Here is a 16507-nt window from a genome sequence, read left to right as displayed (position 1 = left end):
GGCATGGTAGGACGTGCCTGTAATTCCAGGCACTTGGGAGGCTGAAACAGAAGAATCACTTGGACCCAGGAGGCGGAGGCTACAGTGAGCAGACATCACACCACTGCACTCCAGCCTGGGTGACAGGCGACTCCATCTCAAAAAAAAAAAAAAAAAAAAAAGAAAACAAAAATGAATGACTGAATAAGATCTAGTAATTAATAGCACAACAAGGTGGCTACAGTCTATAATTTATTGTACATTTTTAAATAACTAAAAGAGCACAATTGAATTATATGTAATGCAAAGGATAAATGCTTGAGGTGAGGCATACCCCTTTTACCCTGACGTAATTATTAGGCATTGTATGCCTGTGTCAAAATATCTCAAGTACCCCATTTATATATACACCTACTATGTACCCACAAAAATTAAAAGTTAAAAATTAAAAAGAGGCCGGGCGCGGTGGCTCAAGCCTGTAATCCCAGCACTTTGGGAGGCCGAGACGGGCGCATCACGGGGTCAGGAGATCGAGAACATCCTGGCTAACATGGTGAAACCCCGTCTCTACTAAAAAATACAAAAAACTAGCCGGGCGAGGTGGTGGGCGCCTGTAGTCCCGGCTACTCGGGAGGCTGAGGCAGGAGAATGGCGTAAAAACCCAGGAGGCGGAGCTTGCAGTGAGCTGAGATCCGGCCACTGCACTCCACCCTGGGCGACATAGCGAGACTCCGTCTCAAAAAAAAAAAAAAAAAAAAAAAAATTAAAAAGAAAGCAGAGACCAAGATAAAGATGATTCCGATCCTCACTAAGCTTACAAGATAGTATACTATGAAAGAGACAAGTAATTAAAGTGTGATGATTACATACAGAGGAAATACACTGTGCTATTTGAACACATAATAGAACCTAACCTGCAGATTCAAGGCAGCCCACCTGAAGGAGTGCTATTTTAAGCTGGGACCAGAGGACTAGAAGGAGTTAATCAGGCAAAATGGTCCAGGCAAAAACAAAGCATGTGGAAGGATTCAAAGAAAGCAGAAGTCAAGGAAATACACGCACATATATTTGATACACCACAGTATTTGAAAAAGAAAAGTTGCTTTAGGCTTTAGTGTGTCAGGGCGAAGACCCTGAGACAAGACTATGTAGATAAGGAAGAGTAGGATCCAAAGAGCCTTGTAATGCATGTTAAAGAGTCTGAAATTTATCTCAAGGGTGATGTGAAGCCATTGAAGGGCTTTAAGCAAGGATGCCATGATTAGATTAAAACTCTGAGTGGGCCTCTTCAGCTGCCATGTACAGCATGAAGTGAAGATGCCAGCAGGAAGGTTGTTATGAGTAATAGAAGCTAGAGAGGTTGTTTTGGCACAGATAGCAACACTGAGGACAGTCAGAAGTGGGTAAATTTTTGTAACATATTTAGGAAGCAGAATAATTAATTGGCATCATGAGGGATAAAGGAAAGGAAGAATTATGAATGACACTTAGGAGGCTGGCTTGGGCAATTGCTTAAACAGAGGTGTCATTTACTGAGATACAGAAACACAGGGAAGCAGGTTAGAGGGAAGATGAGAAGTTCAGTTCCAAAGTACACATTTAAGAAGACATCTAGGTACAGGTGCTAAGGACGAAGCTGGAGCTTCCTCCAGCTAGAGCTCAGGAGAGCCATCCGGGCTGGAGATACAAATTAACATTACAAACACACAGGATGGGTCAGGTATGGTGGCTCAAGCCTTTAACTCCAACACTGGGAAGCTGAGGTGGGAGGATCTTGAGCTGAGCAGTTTGAGACCAGCCTGGGCAAAACGTCAAAACCCTGTCTCTACAAGAAATACAAAAATTAACTAGGCATAGTGGTGCATGCCTGTAATCCCAGTTACTCGAGAAGCCAAGGTGGGAGGAATGCTTAAGCCCAGGAGGCAGAGGTTATAGTGAGCCAAGACTGTGCCCCTACACTCCAGCCTGAGCAACTAAGACCCTGTCTCAAAAAAATAATAAAATAATAAACAAATGAGTAACTGAAGCCACAGCATGAGGAGAGAAATGTTTGGGAACTTTTATAGAGTAAAATGAGAGGAGGCTTAAGACAGAACTCATAGACACCAATATTTAAGAAAAGGGTTTTGAAAGAGGAGCATGCAGAAGAAACTAGAAAAAAGCAGAGAGGTAGAAGGAAAATTGAAAGAGGTTCATGTCCCAGAAAATCGTGGAAAAACAACATGACAGAGAAAAGTGGTCAAGCTCAACAAAAGCTAACAAGAAGTCAAAGATTTTTAAATGCCTACTAGACTCAAGTGATATTTAAAGTACTGGTGATCCCATTAAAACCAATTTCAGTGGCATCGTGGGGCAAACCAGACTACAACAGGAGACAGACAGAATGAACGTAAATGCAATTTTTTAAAGACAACTTACTTTTCAAATTAAAATAACAAATATTTATTAAATGCCAGCTTATATGTAAAGTGCTTCCTGCATGGTATATTGCATAGGGTAGTATTACAATTCTTTGTCGTATTACACCCTAGTGTTGAATAGTGAGACTTGGATCAGCTTGTTTTATTTTTGGAGATTACTACTTTAAAAGGCTTTCTTCATGCTGACATTTGTTTAATCCTAAAGACTTTCCCAGTAGTACATGGGCATGAATGGTTTTAAGGTATAAACATCCAGACATATTCTTTCCTAAAACCGACTGAGCAGACTACAGACAGTGGTGGCATTACGCTGGGTCTCCTGTCCCACAGTTCCTTGTACAATCTTCCTTCTCCCACTTAGCCAAAAAAGCCGTATATTTCTCCCTTCAGAAATTCTCCCTTATGTACTGTCTAAGGTATAAAAACCTCCAGACAGGGCCAGCAGTACACTTTTTATCTTTTCCCATCTTATACTTTTTTTTGGCATGACACTCAGAAATTCAAAGAACTAAGTGATGTTGCTCCTGCAAAATCTCTCAGTTCTCATCTACTGATTTATAACATTGGTATTTCTCAAGCTTCTATCTATTTTTTAAATTTAGAATAAAATGTATGCTGACCCCTACTGAATTCCAGCTCTAAGTATATTCACCTACGGATGCACTAACAAATTAGGGAGGAGGGGATCACAACCAACCTCTATCATTAAGAAATGTATTTCCAATCAAAGTTTTTATGTTTGCTGGGTACAGTGGCTCATGCCAGTAGTCCCAGCAATTTGGGAGACTGAGGCAGGAGGATGGCTTGAATCCAGGAATTTGAGATCATCCTGGGCAACATGGTGAAACTCTGTCTCTACAAAAAATACAAAAATTGGCCGGGCGTGGTGGCTCAAGCCTGTAATCTCAGCACTTTGGGAGGCTGAGGCAGGCGGATTGCCTGAGGTCAGGAGTTTGAGACCAGCCTGGCCAACATGGTGAAACCCTGTCTCTACTAAAAATACAAAAATTAGCGGACATGGTGGCCCATGCCTATAATCCCAGCTATTAGAGAGGCTGAGGCAGGAGAATCACTTGAACCCAGGAAGCGGAGGTTGCAGTGAGCTGAAATTGCATCACTGCACTCCAGCCTGGGCAGCAGAGCAAGATTCCATCTAAAACAAACAAACAAACAAACAAAAAATACAAAAATACAAAAACTAGATGGCATGGTAGCCCATGCCTGTAGTCCCAGCTCCTTGGCAGGCTAAGGTGGGGATAATCGCTCGATCCCAGGAGCTCAAAGCTGCAGTGAGCTGTGATCACCCACTGCACCCAAGCCTGGGTGAGAGAGCAAGACTTTGTCTCAAAAAAAAAAAGGGGTAATTATCAAAATGCATAAATTTATACTGTTTTGATCTTAATTATCAAAATACATAAATTTATACCGTTTTGATCAACTATACACTTAACAATAATTGCAATTACAACACAATCCAGAAGAAAAGTATCACTTAAAGCTCCATGATTTTCTGAAGGAAATAAAGTTATGCATCACAGAAGGACATCTGGTCAACAGCAGACCATATGTAGGATAGTGGTCCTGTAAGATTATAATGGAGCTGAAAAATTCCTATCACCTAGTGACATCGTAGCCATCATAAGGCGATATAGCAAAACACATTACTCACATGTCTGTGGTGATGCTAGTGTAAATAAACCTCTTGCTCTGCCAGTCTAGCACAAACAGTTACATACAGTACGTATTACTTGAGAGTGATAATAAACAACCATGCTACTGGCTTATGTATTTAATACCTATACTATACTATTTAATCATTATTTTAGAATATACTCCTACTTAAAAAAAAAAAATGTTAACTGTAAAACAGCCTCAGGCAGGTCCTTCAGGCGGTACCCAGAAAAAAAGCATTGTTATCACAGGAGAGGACAGCTCTATGCATGTTACCATCCCTGAAGACCTTCCAGTGGAACAAGATGTGGAGGTGGAAGGCGGTGACACTGATGATCCTGACCCTGCGTAGGCCTAGGCTAATGTGTGTGTTTGTGTCTTAGTCTTTGACAAAAAAGCTTAAAAAGTAAAAAAAAAAAAATTAAAAATAGAAAAGAAAATGCTCATAGCATAGGAATATAAAGAAAAAATATTTTTGCATAGCTGTACAATGTGTGTTTAAGCTAAATGTTATTACAAAAGAAACAAAAAGTTTAAAACATTTTTAGGCCGGGCGCGGTGGCTCAAGCCTGTAATCCCAGCACTTTGGGAGGCCGAGACGGGCAGATCACGAGGTCAGGAGATCGAGACCATCCTGGCGAACATGGTGAAACCCCGTCTCTACTAAAAAAAATACAAAAAACTAGCCGGGCGAGGCGGCGGGCGCCTGTAGTCCTAGCTACTCGGGAGGCTGAGGCAGGAGAATGGCGTAAACCCGGGGGGCGGAGCTTGCAGTGAGCTGAGATCCGGCCACTGCACTCTAGCCCGGGCGACAGAGCCAGACTCCATCTCAAAAAAAAAAAAAAAAAAAAAACATTTTTAAAGTTTATAGTTACTGTAACCTCAGGTTAACTTATTATTGAAAAAGAAAGATGCCTTTATTAATATAGTCTGGCCGAAGCATACAGTATTTATAAAGTCTACAGTAGTGGAGAGTGATGGCCTAGGCCTTCACATTCACTCACTCACTCACTCAGAGGAATTTCTAGTCCTGCAAGCTCCATTTATGGTAAGTGCTCCAAACAGCCATATCAACTTTTATCTTTTTAAAATTTTTTTATTTTATGCCATATTCGTACATACCTTTTCTATGTTTACATACACAAATACCATTGTGTCACACTTGCCTACAGTATTCAGTAACATGCTGTGCAGGTGTATAGCCCAGGAGCAACAGGCTGTACTGCATAGCCTATATATACAGTAGGCTATACCACTGGGTTTAGGCAAGTACACTCTATGATGTTCACACAACAAAACTGCCTAATAACCCGTTTCTCAGAACATATCCCTGTCGTTAAGCAACACATTACTGTTACTGATAAAATGAATATAGTGAGCCCTAGAGCAACCCCTAAGAAACAATTTAAAAATACATTCTGGGCCAGGCATGGTGGCTCACACCTGTAATCCTAGCACTTTGAGAGGCAGAGGCGAGCAGATTGCCTGAGCTCAGGAGTTCAAGACCAGCCTGGGCAGCATGGTGAAACCCTGTCTCTACTAAAAACCCAAAAAATTAGCCAGGCATGGTGGGCCTGTAGTCTCAGCTACTCGGGAGGCTGAGGTACAAGAATCGCTGGAACCCGGGAGGCTGAGGTGGCAGTGAGCCAAGACTGTGCCACTGCATTCCAGCCAGGGAGACACAGCAAGACTTTGTCTCAAAAAAATTATACATATATATATAATCATTAAAGGAATTAAAATGTTACACTAGAAAATATTTGCTTAGGCCGGGCGCGGTGGCTCACGCCTGTAATCCCAGCGCTTTGGGAGGCCGAGGCGGGCGGATCACAAGGTCAGGAGATCGAGACCACGGTGAAACCCCGTCTCTACTAAAAATACAAAAAAAATTAGCCGGGCGCGGTTGTGGGCGCCTGTAGTCCCAGCTACTCGGGAGGCTGAGGCAGGAGAATGGCATGAACCCGGGAGGCGGAGCTTGCAGTGAGCTGAGATCGCGCCACTGCACTCCAGCCTGGGCGACAGAGCGAGACTCCGTCTCAAAAAAAAAAAAAAAAAAAAGAAAATATTTGCTTAATGCAAAAGAAAGCCTAATGGCAACAGAAAAAAATTTAATATAAACAATTCCAATTTATATATGTTTTTATTGTAGAGAAATAACAGCATGATCAATAAAAGACAAGCATAAACTGTATCAATTACAATGTAATCTTGCAAAGAAAGTAAAATGGACATAGGAGTTCAATGGAAAAAGATACAACGTTAAATTTCCAACTTTAACGAAGAGATTGTTCAAGCATTTTTAATGGATAATGTGTATGATTTTTAAATCCCACTGGATGAAAAAAGTTATATTTTAATATCAATATTTAAACAGAAGTTATTCTTTACAACTATTTAAAATTATAATTTAAAAAGTCAGTTTTAAACGTACAAGGAATATGAAGTTTTTTTTTTAAATTTCAGAGATAATTGAGCAAACATGTTTAAAGACCACTCCTTCATTTATTTTTTCCAACTTTTAAGTTCAGGGATACATGTGTAGTACATCCAGGTTTGTTACATAGGTAAATGCATCCCATGGTGGTTTGCTGCACAGATCATCCCATCACCTAGGTATTAAGCCCAGAATCCATTAGCTATTCTTCCTGATGCTCTCCCTCCTCTCACTCCTCACCCTCTGACAGGCCACAGTGGGTGCTGTTCCCACCATGTGTCCATGTGTTCTCATCATTCAGCTTCCACTTGAGAACATGCAGTATTTGGTTTTCTGTTCCTGCATCAGTTTGCCAAGGATAATGGCTTCCAGCTCCATCCATGTGCCTGCAAAGGACGTGATCTCATTCCTTTTTATGGCTGCATAGTAGTCCATTGTGTATATGTACACTTTTTTTATCCAGTCTATCACTGATGGGCATTTGGGTGGATTCCATGTCTTTGTTATTGTGAATAGTGCTGCAATGAACATAAGCGTGCATATCTCTTTATAACAGAACAATTTATATTCCTTTGGGCATATACCCAGTAATGAGATTGCTAGGTCAAATGGTATTTCTGCCTCTAGGGCTTTGAGGAATCGCCACACTGTCTTCCACAATGGTTAAACTAATTTACGCTCCCATCAACAGTGTAAAAGCATTCCTTTTTCTCCACAATCTCACCAGCACATGTGTTTTGTTTTTGTTGTTGTTTACTTTTTAATAATAGCCATTTTGACTGGTGAGAGATGGTATCTCATTGTGGTTTTGATTTGCATTTCTCTAATGATAGTGATGTCGAGCTTTTTTCATGTTTGTTGGTCACATGTATGTTGTCTTTTGAGAAGTGTCTGTTCATGTCCTTTGCCCACTTTTTAAATGGGGTTGTTTTTTTCTTGTAAATTTGTGTAAGTTCCCTGTAGATGTTGAATTTTAGACCTTTGTCAGATGGATAGCTTGCAAAAATGTTTTCCCATTCTGTAGGCCATCTGTTCATTCCGATGATAGTTTCTTTTCCTGTGCAGAAGCTCTTTAGTTTAATTAGATAACCATTTCTCAATTTTTGCTTTTGTTGCAATTGCTTTTGGCAACTTCATTGCGAAATCTTTGCCCATGCCTATGTCCTGAATGGTACTGCCTAGATTTTCTTTTAGGGTTTTTATAGTTTGGGGTTTTATAATTAAGTCTTTAATTCATCTTGAGCTGATTTTTGCTTATGGTGTAAGGAAGGGGTCCAGTTTCAATTTTCTGCATATGGCTAGCCAGTTCTCCCAGCACCATCAGGGAATCCTTTCCCCACTGCTTGTTTTTGTCAGGTGTGTCAAAGATCAGATGGTTGGAGGTGTGAGAAGCCCACTCCTTTAAAATAGCATATGTTAAGGTTACTAGCTAGCTAGCTGGGTGGCTTTGAACAAATCCTTAATCTCCAAGTCTCAATTTCCTCCTCCATAAAATAGAAATAGTAACTCCACAGAGTTACTGTGACCATTAATGAGGTAATACATGTAAAACTACCAACATATTAATAGTTCCTGGTACTAAGCAAACACTTTGCAAATGTGGGCCATCGTTCTCTTTCACAGTACCTACCTAGTACAATGATGAGCTCTGTAAAGGAACTCAAGGTGTGCTTGACAATACGAAGAAAAGCAAACATTAAATTATATGTTTCTTTTTAATACGTAGTTCCATAGATTAAGTAGGCAAAGAATACATCTTTATTAGTTTAAACCAAGGCATCAGAATTCAAATCGAGATAAGACAGAGCATAAAAATGTGCATGAGCTGGCCGGATGCGGGGGCTCATGCCTGTAATCCCAGCACTTTGGGAGGCCAAGGCAGGTGGATCACAATGTCAGGAGATCGGCCGGGCGCGGTGGCTCAAGCCTGTAATCCCAGCACTTTGGGAGGCCGAGACGGGCGGATCACGAGGTCAGGAGATAGAGACCATCCTGACTAACACGGTGAAACCCCGTCTCTACTAAAAAATACAAAAAACTAGCCAGGTGTGGTGATGGGCGCCTGTAGTCCCAGCTACTCGGGAGGCTGAGGCAGGAGAATGGCGTAAACCCGGGAGGCGGAGCTTGCAGTGAGCTGAGATCCGGCCACTGCACTCCAGCCTGGGCGACAGAGCCAGACTCCGTCTCAAAAAAAAAAAAAAAAAAAACAATGTCAGGAGATCGAGACCATCCTGGCTAATATGGTGAAATCCTATCTCTACTAAAAATACAAAAAAAATAGCCAGGCGTGGTGGCAGGTTCCTGTAGTCCCAGCTATTCGGGAGGCTGAGGCAGGAGAATGGCGTAAACCCGGGAGACGGAGCTTACAGTGAGCAGAGATCATACCACTGCACTCCAGCTTGGGCGACAGAGCAAGACTCTGTCTCAAAAAAAAAAAAAGTGCATTAACTAATTTAGATTAACATTTAAATAGCACCTACTACATACAGGACACCAGAGTGTACTATTTTATACCTACATTTATACCTGCATTAAATCCTCACAATAACCCTCCGAATTAGGTATTTTTGTGCCTACCTTACAAATATAGCAATTGAGGATCAGAAGAACTAAGTAATTTGCAAAAGGTCTTCAATTAATCACTGCAGAAACACAACAAGAAAAAGAGGAATGTATTTTCACAATGGAAGATTTTGCAGGAGGCTAAGCAAAATCATGTGTTAACATATCATAATTTTTTTTTTTACTGTAGTACTTACTGGTTTGGGGCTGGCTCATAAAACAAGCTTTTAAAACACAATGGAAGGCCGGGCGCGGTGGCTCAAGCCTGTAATCCCAGTACTTTGGGAGGCCGAGGCGGGTGGATCACGAAGTCAGGAGATCGAGACCATCCTGGCTAACATGGTGAAACCCCGTCTCTACTAAAAATACAAAAAACTAGCCGGGCGTGGTGGCGGGCGCCTGTAGTCCCAGCTACTCGGAGGCTGAGGCAGGAGAATGGCGTAAACCCGGGAGGCGGAGCTTGCAGTGAGCCGAGATCGCGCCACTGCACTCCAGCCTGGGTGACACAGCGAGACTCCGTCTCAAAAAAAAAAAAAAAAAAAAAAAAAAAAAAAAAAAAACCACAATGGAAAAACTCTCCATTCCTTTAGTGCAAGTGCTTTTAAAAACGCAGTCAAGGACCACATGTATCAGAATCTCCTAGGATGTTTATTAAAAATGCAGATTCTTGAATTTCTAGAGCCAAAATCTGTATGGAAGGAGCCAGAAGCCTGAATGTCAGCAAATTCCCAGGTGAACCCAGTGCTGTTATGTCTGAGAAGCTCAAGTTTCTGAATCTGGGGCAGTGTGGTGCACAAAAAAAAAAAAAGATATAGAAGTCAGAAAGACAGGTTTCAAATCTTGCTGCACTGTTTAATACTAAGCTTGAGTAAGTTATTTAACCTCACAGTGAATGGATAGTACCCAATTTAGAGTAAGATAATGTATGTAAAAGCACCCACACAGTACAGCATATAGAGATGGAAGGTATTTAATAAATGATTACTATTATCTTCAAAAGTAAACTAAAACCCCTACCTTGCTCCATGTTTCCCCTAGCCATCAACCCCATTTTTTCTACTCAAACTGCAAACTACAAGTGACTTTCTAACCCTCAGCTCCTCTAAAACTGCTCGTAACCACCATTAAAATGACAAATGCAATAAATAATATTCAGTCCTCGTCTTTCTTGAATTCTCATCTCTACCTAGTTCCTAGGACCACTCCCCCTTTTTGAAATTCTAACTTCCCTTGACTTCTGTAACACTTCACCATCTCGGTCTTTTTTCTGATCCTCTGCAACTTAACATGTTGGAGTTCATCTAAGTTTCATCGTCAGCCTTTTTTGTTTCTCAAGCTAATCTACTTACTACCCATGCACTTTGTGCAGTTCCATCTCTTCCCACTGTGTTATTCACTATTGATACTCTGGTAACTCCCATATCTTCACAACTGCAATCTTCCTATACTTCCCAGTGCCTCCTGAGCCTCTCTACCTGGATCTAAGGTCCCCACATTCTAAAGCCCCCACATTCTAAAGTCCCCTCAAAAATCAATATAGTAAAACTTATTCTCTATCCAATCTCAATCTTCCCCTCCCACTCCAAACTCCAGACAGTGGAGAAAACCTGCTCCTTCTCTAGAATTTCCTATTTCACAGCAACTAGGTACCACAAGTTACGGACATCAAGGTTCTTCCCTCTACTTGGGTTTTTCAGATTTTTTTCAAAGTTTGTTTTTTTTTTTTTTTTAAAGAATGTCTGACACGTTCCATTAAAAAAAATGGCCCATCATAAAATACTTAAAAAGGTAAGTAGAACTGCTTGCTTCATGTATTAAGTATTTCCAGAACTAAAAGTTTGAAACTTTTGTACCATATGTTATCTCTGGAAGAGATGGGATTAAGCTCTATTACTTCATACCTCATATATTTCTTTACTGTTTGAATTTTTTGTAATGAGCATATATTAATTTTATAGTTAAAAATGAACAATTAAAAACCTAACAGTGTTTTAAAGCATATGTAGACAATGACTTAGCCTTTGTAAAGTGGAGAGCTGTCAACCTTAGATAACCATGTAAGAAACGGGACTTGATGGAACTCTTCTCAGTAAACACCAAGTTTTCTGTCCCAATTTTGTGGCAGAGAAGTTGAAATAAACTTAAACCTCTAAATACAGAAAGGTTTATTATAGCAGTGAAGAGTAATATTAAAGAGGCCTGGTATGGTGGCTCATGCCTATAATTCCAGCAACTGCGGGGGCTGAGGTGGGAGGATCCCTTGAGCCCAGGAGGTCAAGATCAGCCTGGGCAACATAGTGAAATCTCATCTCTACAAAAATTAAAAGAAATTAACTGGCTGTGGTGGTGTACACCAGTAGTCCCCACCTACTCAGGAGGCTGGACTGGAGGATCACTTGAACCCATGAGTTTGAGGCTGCAGGGAGCTGATCACACCACTGTACTCCAGCCTGGGTAACAGAGACTGTCTCTAAAAAAACAAAAGGAAAAAAAGAAAAAAACTGGTAAATGTTAACAGTTTTGGAGAGTCAACAGTTTCAGAATTTACACTGTACCACTAAGCTACAAAATAATTTCCCTAAGTATAAGATGTTTAAATAGGTAATATTTATGTCCAGTCTTATAACCACTTAGGCAAAATCCCATGTATCTTGTAGCATAAGGTACCCTGAAATTCAGTCATTCTGTGAAAATCCAAGGCTACTATAATATATGAGTAGTAAAAATTCTCAACCTACTTGGCTCAAGCAACATTTTCCACACCAGTCCTATGAAGTGTTTCCTCACCAGTCCTATGAAGTGTTTCTTTTTTTTTTTTTTTAGTCACTACTATACTACAAGAAAATAACTCTTAAAGTGGAGCCACCTGAACTACTCAGCAAATAAATGTCCCACTATAGAGTTCTTTAGAGCTTTTTATTTTTCTGTTTAAGGGCATTTTGCTTTCAATTATCATCAATGAGTTTCACGCATATAAACAGAAAAAGTGAAGGCAACATTCTAGTCTCCAGGTGGTCTTTGACAAATAATCAGTAATCAATGTTTCTTGAACTGAAGATGATTTTATTAAACACCAAGAGAATATAAGCAGCAATCGAAACATTATTAAACTGAAGTTAAAAGGCCTCAGTGGCCGGGCAAGGTGGCTCATGTCTGTAATTCCAGCACTTTGGGAGGCTGACGTGGGCAGACTGCTTGAGTCCACGAGTTCGAGACCAGCCTGGGCAACATGGCGAAACCCCGTCTCTACAAAAAATACAAAAATTAGCCAGGTGTGGTGGCAAGCACCCGTAGTCCCAGCTACTGCAGGGAGGGGAGGAGAGGTAGGGGGATCACTTGAGCCAAGGAGGTTGAGGCTGCAGTGAGCCTAGATCATGCCACTGCACTCCAGTCTGGGTGACAGAGTGAGAGCCTGTCTCAAAAATAAAATAAAATAAAAGGCCTCAGTGTAATAAATTGTTAATGTCTATCTTCTTGAGCTCGTGTAAGAAAAGGGTCTTTGTTTAGTTCACTGCTATATCCCCCAGCCCCTCACAGTGGCACATGCTAAGAGCTCAATAAATGTATTGAATCGATTAATGAAAGAAATTCCATTTAAAAAACAAAAATAAAGGCACAGTCATAAAGAGTTAAAAAGGAATGAGTCATTAAATCCAACTTCCTACCCAAATAGAATTTCCTCCTTTCAACATTTTGCCATTTCAACCACTTCTAGGGACAAGGAGTTTATGAAATCTTTAGACAGACTATTCCATCTTAGACAGACTATTCCAATGATGGAACAATCCCAAACCCCTTGCCTCTATTCCTCCCTCCACTTCATGCCACGTTTAAGGTAGTAATCTCCAAAACTGGATGTATATATCCTAAAGTATTATCAGATGATTCATAAGGATGTGAGAAGAAAATGAGACATTCTACATTTTCCAAATTTAGATTAAAAAGTTGTACTTGTATTTAATACACAAATGGGCACTGGCACCTTCCTTCAGGCCATATATCAAACTGGTACAAAGAGAAGACTAGTAGTTCCACAACAGAGAAGGATTAAGAGTGGTGCCCTCAGCTGGATGTTCCTTCCACTTCTGCACACCGAAACATTTCCGCATACATTCTACAGAATAAAAACAGATCTTTAAACAGTAGAATCTCTGTAAAGAGACAGTGAATGGCAATTACTTTCTGGTTTCCTGGTCTCTCCTATGGCCAAGTGTGTAAGGGTTGGATTTAAAGATAAGCATTTTCCTTTTACACAGAGAAGAATTCTCCACTGACTGTTTATGAATTTATGACAAGGACTATCAGTGGTACATGCTCCCTAGCAGATATTTTCCAAAAAACAAAACACACTTAATCTGTCTTTTCAAAATAAAGATAGCACTTTAATAATGAGTAAGAAAGCAACCACTTTTCAAAGACTACTTGTACTATGAGGAGAGCATTTGAAAAACTGTATTTGGAAATGTTTCCATTGTTCCATAATTTTGTTGCTGAAAACGATGTCTATTAAAAACATTGCTTATTTTTTAAGTCATTATCTATATAGTTTACAAAATGTTTAAAGACATGTAAAGACTATTCCAACCAATCTAAGTCTTCTGAACAAAGAGCTTGAAAAATTGAATTTTAAACCTGTGTGTATATATGCAATGTCAATTAGTCATAGTAACAGAAAAACTGATTGAGATCAGGAATGAAAGGAATGTCATTGCCAAGTTCAACACAATTCTTTGCATAATTGATCATTTAGAATTGAAACATTAGGCGTAGAGCAATTCTTCAATTAGGATCAGTTTTTCCATTAGGATCGATGAATCTCTGAAGGTACCTTTTTTCCAGTCATGAAAGTCATTAAAATCAAGTATCTGGCTGGGTCCTGTGGCTCATGCCTGTAATCTAAGCACTTGGGAGGCAGAGGTGGGAGGACCACTTGAAACCAGGAGTTCAAGACCAGCCTTGGCAACAAAGCAAGAGAATCCTCTACCAAAAAAAAAAAAAATCAAGTGTCAAAATAAACTAAATTTGGAATCAGAACTCTGAATAGCTGTATCTAAGTGTTACACCAAGATTTATCCTAACCATCAACACAGCACATGAAAATAAAAAATCAGCAACCGGAAATGTTTACTGGATGCTTTAACATTATTTTAGTTTACAAAACCCACCCATCAAGAACAAAACATAATCCTCAGATTAAGTTTAGTCAAAAATCATTTTGCCAATGCTTCTGAACTCAAACTATAAAATTCAAATATCACTACCTCTGACTTCCCATAAGGACTAAATAAAACCTCACAAATGAAAGTGCCTACTACAATGCCTGACATAAATACATACTCAATAAACATTAACTGCCTTTCTTTTGATCTTAGGCCATGTGATGTAATACTTGCTAGATGTGCGACGGGGCAAATTGCTTAACTCCATCTGTAAAATGGAAATATTAATGCCCACCTTATAGGGCTAAAGTCATCAAAGAATAATGCATATAAAGTCCTTCGACCCACAAAAGGCATTAATAAATCTTGAACCCTCTTTTTTCAAGATAATCTATTCATAACCGTATAAAAAGTATAGAATCATGGGTCTTGAATTCAAAAATATACATCAGAATCCCTATCTTTTTAAAGAATTACAGCATTACAATACCATAATACGACACAGAGATGAAGTGTATGCTCCATTAGTGTTTACTGAACTCAGGTGAATTGCTAAGTCCCATTACCATTTGGCTAATTGTGGCGGACCGGAGAGTCTCTCCAAGGGTAGGACTCTCACCTCCTGGTGAGGGACTGGGTCTTACTGCTCTCAAACCAGGGCTCTTTCCACTATCTTGCGTACTCTCCCTAGTTTAAGTCATGTACATACTGATAAAATTATATACTGATTTATAGTCTCTAGCACAAATTCACTTAAGGGTCATAATAAGGTATTTCCATCATTTAAGATTTTCTGTGGCTAAGGAAGTATGGGTTGGGCAAAGGGTAGAAGCCACTCTATTCCTGTCAAACCCAAAAGTGAATATACTTTAAGTAAAATATTATGCATTGAACACACAAATGCAGGTACAACTGTATGTGGTGAGTTGAAATTCAGATGAAGCACCTGTATACCAATGAGTGAACTCACAGCCTCTAGATGACAAGTAGAAGACAGGTTTTAAAATGTCTGAAAATTGCAGCTTCAGCGCTTTTGCAACACCTGCTTTTACGATCTGTCACGTGAAGCAAAGAGGCATAACTCAACAGCACTACTAGGGCCACACGACCATTCACAGGCTGGGTACACAAACCTATCTTGTAAACATATAATCAAGCAAAAGCAGGCAAACCGGCACAGGAGGCCTTCACCTAACTTTCTTCCAGATGGCAAACGCTGCACGATGACAAACAAGGCAAACATGGTGTGCAAGTGGCCAACCCAAAACCAATAACTAGGGATTCTGACATCCAGAGGTCCTCTTCATCCTTAATCGTTCCAGAATGTCATCGCACAAGGCAGGGTTTGTTTGCCACAAAACCCTGCGGCCCCTCACATCCCAAGGGACAATTCTGGTCACCTCCTCCCACGGACCTATTGAGCCTGCTTCACAGACCCCCCGAAGCACTGACTCAATTATTCCCATAGTGTAGATTCCATTACATCTGTTAAGTTTCCGGAACACGTGATTCAGGAGAGCAAACTTGTTAAACAGATTAAACAACACTCTAACACATTTCTCTGAGCCGTGCCACACTCGGGTCCAAACAATTCCCAAGGAGGGAATGACTGTCACCAATCTTGGATGGCACCGGTTCAAAGCGCCCTAAAGAGGGGAGCGAGCCCCGCCCGGCTGGCTGCCCGGCAGCTCTTACCCATTTGTCCAAGGGGACCTGGGCGAGGGACCCGGTGCCTTGGTACAAGTCCAGGCTGAGCTGCTCCAGGCTCAGCTTCTCCTGCAGAAAGTGGCCCAGGTACCTCTGCAGGAGGTACCGGCAGGCCCGCTTCTTGATAGACTCCGAAAACGGCCAAGGCATGGTGACTGCTGGCAGCTGGGCTGACTGCGGCTGCGGGTGGCGCTGGCTCCGGCCTCAGGGTAGCGACTCCGGCTCCAGGCCGCGGCGGGGCCTAAGCCTGGGGCGGCCCCTTCATCGCTGTTTGGCGCCGGGAGTTCCTCAGGGAGACCCCATCGCCGGCGCCGCGCCGCTCGCGCTGGGCCTGGCGGAGGCAAGACGCAGAGGGGTCCTCCTGGCCCCAGGCCAGGGGACTTCCGAGGGAGATCCCAACCGGCTCAGAGAAAGTGCAAGAGAGCGCGAGGGGAGGCGGCAGAGGCTGAGGCAGACACCTCCACTGCCGCCGCGCGACGAATTTGTTGTCATCCGCGAGGCGCGTTCCCGGCTGTAGGGACGCTTCTGGCGCGTTCGCGAGACCCAGACTCCCGGCGCGCCGTCGGGCGCTGGCG

The 16507-nt window shown here is 41.4% G+C and overlaps 1 protein-coding gene across 4 annotated transcripts in view; it reads right to left on the bottom strand.

Moving 5' to 3' along the window:
• LOC105467451 (autophagy related 2B) overlaps positions 1–16410 on the bottom strand; it is an 80842-nt gene extending 64432 nt beyond the window's left edge. For all 4 annotated transcript variants that reach the window (XR_978896.3, XM_011717057.3, XM_011717058.3 and 1 more), the window contains exon 1: positions 15921–16410. Coding sequence is in view for 3 of the 4 variants with exons in the window: in XM_011717057.3 (XP_011715359.2) it covers positions 15921–16082 (162 nt within the window). In the remaining variant the exon portion in view is untranslated. The remainder of the gene's footprint in view (positions 1–15920) is intronic.
• Positions 16411–16507: the final 97 nt, after the last annotated feature.

Source organism: Macaca nemestrina, chromosome 7, assembly GCF_043159975.1.
Source record: "Macaca nemestrina isolate mMacNem1 chromosome 7, mMacNem.hap1, whole genome shotgun sequence".
In the NCBI taxonomy this organism is placed as follows: domain Eukaryota; kingdom Metazoa; phylum Chordata; class Mammalia; order Primates; family Cercopithecidae; genus Macaca; species Macaca nemestrina.
Note: the sequence above shows the minus strand (reverse complement) of the source record. Positions and strands in the feature narration are given on the sequence as shown.